The sequence below is a fragment of the Centruroides sculpturatus genome, unplaced genomic scaffold, assembly GCF_000671375.1.
Source record: "Centruroides sculpturatus isolate CEXI.00-Female unplaced genomic scaffold, Cexi_2.0 scaffold920, whole genome shotgun sequence".
NCBI lineage: Eukaryota > Metazoa > Arthropoda > Arachnida > Scorpiones > Buthidae > Centruroides > Centruroides sculpturatus.
The window spans coordinates 344,160-348,135 of NW_019385240.1; the positions used below are offsets into that span (position 1 = coordinate 344,160).

Sequence of the window (3,976 nt, forward strand, 5' to 3'; positions counted from 1 at the left end):
TTAAACGTTTTTCATTACTCTAATTAACTCTTCGTAAACATATTTCTTTGCTTCGATTGCGACTATGAAGTCTAGATGACCCCATTTTTCTAATTCCACTTTATAGTCTGCTGCCAAATTTTGGATCTTCTCTCGAAGTATACTCACGTCTTTAGGATCGGCCAAGTTGTCGTTTTTACTCCAGAAAAGCGCAATGGGAGTGCGAATATTTTCTACTTTATACTCGGGAGGTGTAGGCTAAAACATAATTATTAAATTAATACACAAAAATGAATATAAAATAAGATTGCGGACATAAGGATAGCTATGGATAAGGGATTTATCACCTACCTGATTGTAGGCTATTAAATTTTTCTGTTTTCCGTAATTGAATTTTGGAAACGATTTGGAATTAATTCTCTATGACAGATAGAAAATTATTATTGTTGTATTAGAACTATAAAATTTTCCTAAAGAAGCGGCTTACCTGTCCAAGATGAATCATATTCTTCGTACTTGTACCCGCAGGAAAGTGCGAAAAGTAGACGTCCATACGCGTCTAAAACACTTTATATTAGCCGACATTAAACTAAAATTTTCTCAACAATCATCTTACCTTATTTACTAGAGACGAATCTCCATTTATTACATAATAGAGACTGGAGCATAACTTATTTCCTAAGCTACAGCCACCGAGTGCAAACAAATTCGTAATGTAATCGTTTGACAAAAATCCTTTCCTTCCTACAATGTTAGTTAAAAGCTAAAAAGAAAAACAATTAGAATTGTTGATGGAGAAGACACCGAATAGTGTAGGACATACTCACATTTGCCGTACTAGTTAAAGGGGCAAATACCCGAAAAGGATTTGTTATGTAGCCGACTGTGGCCACCGGTGCTAGCGATAATACTATTTTGATCTAAGAGATTAAACATGTTAGTTTCGAACGATACATAATTTACTCGGGTAACATTATCACCTGCCTTGTTATAGTCGGGTGTCTCGGAGAGAAAAGCGTAGGCATTAGTGGTGCCCTGTGAATGTCCCACGTAATATAGTTGATTCTGTTTAGTGACGTTCAAAATAAAGTCTACCGTGTCGGGTAGGTCGTACTTGGCAAATTCGTCGATACTAAAGAGTAATCATTAATTAATTAAAATATCTACAAACGATTTAAAGTCTTCCACTTTCGACTTACGTGAAATTCCAAAATCGTTCCTCTTCGGGTGAATATTCGATATGTTTTTGGGAGTAAACATTGCCTCTCTGATTCCCCAACCAGACGTCGTAACCCTCGTCGGCCAGAATAAAACCTAAACATAATTTTAAAATCCGAAGAACTGTTACAAATATCAGAAATATTCATAAAAACCCGAAGATTATAATTGTCAATCCAGACTGCTTTTAATCCATCGAAGTTTAGCGTAAAATATTTCACTCTTAAAATCAGTCTGAATATTCGATAAAACAGAAATCAATTAATAGAAAATATCACGGGAATTCCCGAAAACGAGGTCTTACCCAGGCTCTGGTGGGGAAAATTCATCACCCAGTCTGCGGATGATCCGAAAAGTCCGTGTTGCAGGAACACCACCTGACGATCCGTGGCGTTTTGTTTACCCGATACGCCACGTGGTATCCTTTGGATTCCCAAGATGTAACCGTCTCTGGTCTGGACGGAATATTCTTCCACCGGATAGCCCTTGCTGCCGATCATTTGACTCTAGGATAAAAGACGATTTGGCTGACAGAAATGTAATAAACTAGACAGCGGATTTTAGGCAAATGCCTATTTCTCCCTTAGCATACTGAAAGTGAATTCTCAGTTCATCTTCTTCCAAGGTTGAAATACAGATTATATGCTCTTCTCTGCATATCAATTAATTCTCGGTGACAAACGTTGCAACTTTTCTATTGAAAATTTGGAAAAAGTGTTTGTAATAGCCTATATTACGAAGCTAACTATGGGAAACAGAGCGAATAAAAAATGATAATTGTTTGTCTACTTTTGTGTTTGCATCATTCTAAATACGTGCATTTTTGTTTGGAATACATATGTTAAATAAAAAATTAATCGTCCTGATAAGTAAGTTAATTGTTCATTGTGTAAATTTTGACCGTCTATTTTTTGTTTATAAAGCCTAAACGACGTAATTTAAGAGTTTATTTTATTTTAAGTTCCTAAAACGCCACTTTTAAGTGCCTATAGGAATCAAATTTAAACTTACCACGTTTCTGTTTACGTCGGGATCCTTATCTCCAAACGTTGGTAACATGTTAAATAAGTCGAAACAACTTGTCAAACCCCAGCACAGAAATATCAATAGAAGACGGGCAACCGAAGGATGCATTTCTCTACCAATTCTACCAAATACGAACGAATAACGACGATTCTAACGCCATTTATACAGTCCGTATCGGTTATACAGTATATACCTCTACCTTCTTACGCGATGTGTATTGACTTCATTGCCGTTTAACCAATGTCTGTGGATACGTCGATGTTTACATGTATTGGTGTAGTTTATTCACTTTTAATTGTTTTTAATTGATTCGGATCGGAAGATCGGTGACTTTATACGTGTACGTCATTGCCGGTTTTTCTTTTTCGAAATTTATGTAAGTTGGGTAAACTATCGCAGGGTTAATTAATAGAACAATCGAACGTATCCAACACATCATTGTTACGTACCGTGAAAGTCGTATGAATGTTGTATTATCTGTTTTTCCACTTTATTGTCAGAGGCAGAATTTTAATACCTTTTCTTTCAGTCGACTTTATCTAAACACTCGAACCCTAGAGATAAATTTCCATTGGTTAATCGAGTTACGATTCGATATATTTCGAAGTTTCGAGACTAACGTTTTCGCAGGATTTGTGTAACCCGAAAGAAACATCCGCCAAGTTAGAAACAATACCTGTAAAGTCTATCTCGACAGGTAACAAAGTCGCCTTTTATTGCTATACGTATTTTACGTATAACAATAAAAGGCATATTTACGTGCACTTGACAGTGAGTATATCTGGCACGTGAGCGTAACTTTAAAAAAAGTATGATATACTTATCATACTTTTCCCTTAAAAAAGGTGTCATGTCGGTCATCTATTTAACGAGAAAGTTCGTTCTGAAGAAAAATTTTGAAGTGATATCATGTGACTTCTGGTCCAGACCAAATGTTCAAATATAGTTACTCGAGGCCTCCTGTTCCTAAGCTTTCTTTATCTGCTCTTGACTTTCATCTGTCTTTCTTTGTTTGCAAAATTAACGATGAACAGACACACAAATAGACGCTAATGAGGCATTTATGGGTCTGCAATTTGAAAATTGCAGCCCAATAAAATAACTGATACGTTCGAAACGACAGAAAGATAATAATTGTAAGTATTCGTCTTTAAATGGCAGTTAATAACATAATATTTATTTAGAAAACTAAGCAATTATTACAGTTGAATCCGTCTATCTCGAATCTCACGAAAACGAGTAAAAATGCGAGATATACAGATTTCATACACGTTACATTTCACGAAATTATATTACAGCAGGAATGGCCCTCGTGCCTTATAGGAGGCATATTTATCTATACTAATATTATAAAGAGGTAATGTTTGTAAGTAAGTAAGTAAGTTTGTATGCAGCAGGTAATCTCCGAAACAACTCATCCGATTTCAAAAATTCTTTCACCAATATTTAGAATGGAACTTCAGGGTGGACATAGGCTGTATATTATCCCGTTAAACATTCATATAAATTAAAAGATATAATCTAGGTTAAGGCTTTTATGTCCAACAAATGGCGCTACGAGTAAGACGCTCTAAGTTTGCTTTTCTTTTAGGCATTATGCTTTCCTGTGAAAATGAACTAAAGCGGATCATCTTCTATCTATTTATATAAATAAAAATGTAATGTTCGTTTGTTCCTACCGATTCCTTTGAAATTTTGACACAACGCTGCATTCGAATACGCACGTGTTTTTATATAATATACATGTCAAAAT

The 3,976-nt window shown here is 35.3% G+C and overlaps 1 protein-coding gene across 1 annotated transcript; it reads right to left on the minus strand.

The window, feature by feature from the left end:
* Positions 1 to 2,256, minus strand: LOC111636594 (gastric triacylglycerol lipase-like). The gene is made up of 9 exons (XM_023381874.1): positions 2,209 to 2,256; positions 1,502 to 1,703; positions 1,179 to 1,293; positions 952 to 1,111; positions 807 to 899; positions 596 to 742; positions 467 to 538; positions 331 to 399; positions 1 to 237 (listed from the first exon to the last, which is right to left on the minus strand). Exons 1-9 carry the CDS (start codon positions 2,254 to 2,256, stop codon positions 1 to 3), a joined length of 1,143 nt encoding a protein of 380 aa, XP_023237642.1.
* Between the last annotated feature and the right edge of the window lie 1,720 nt (positions 2,257 to 3,976).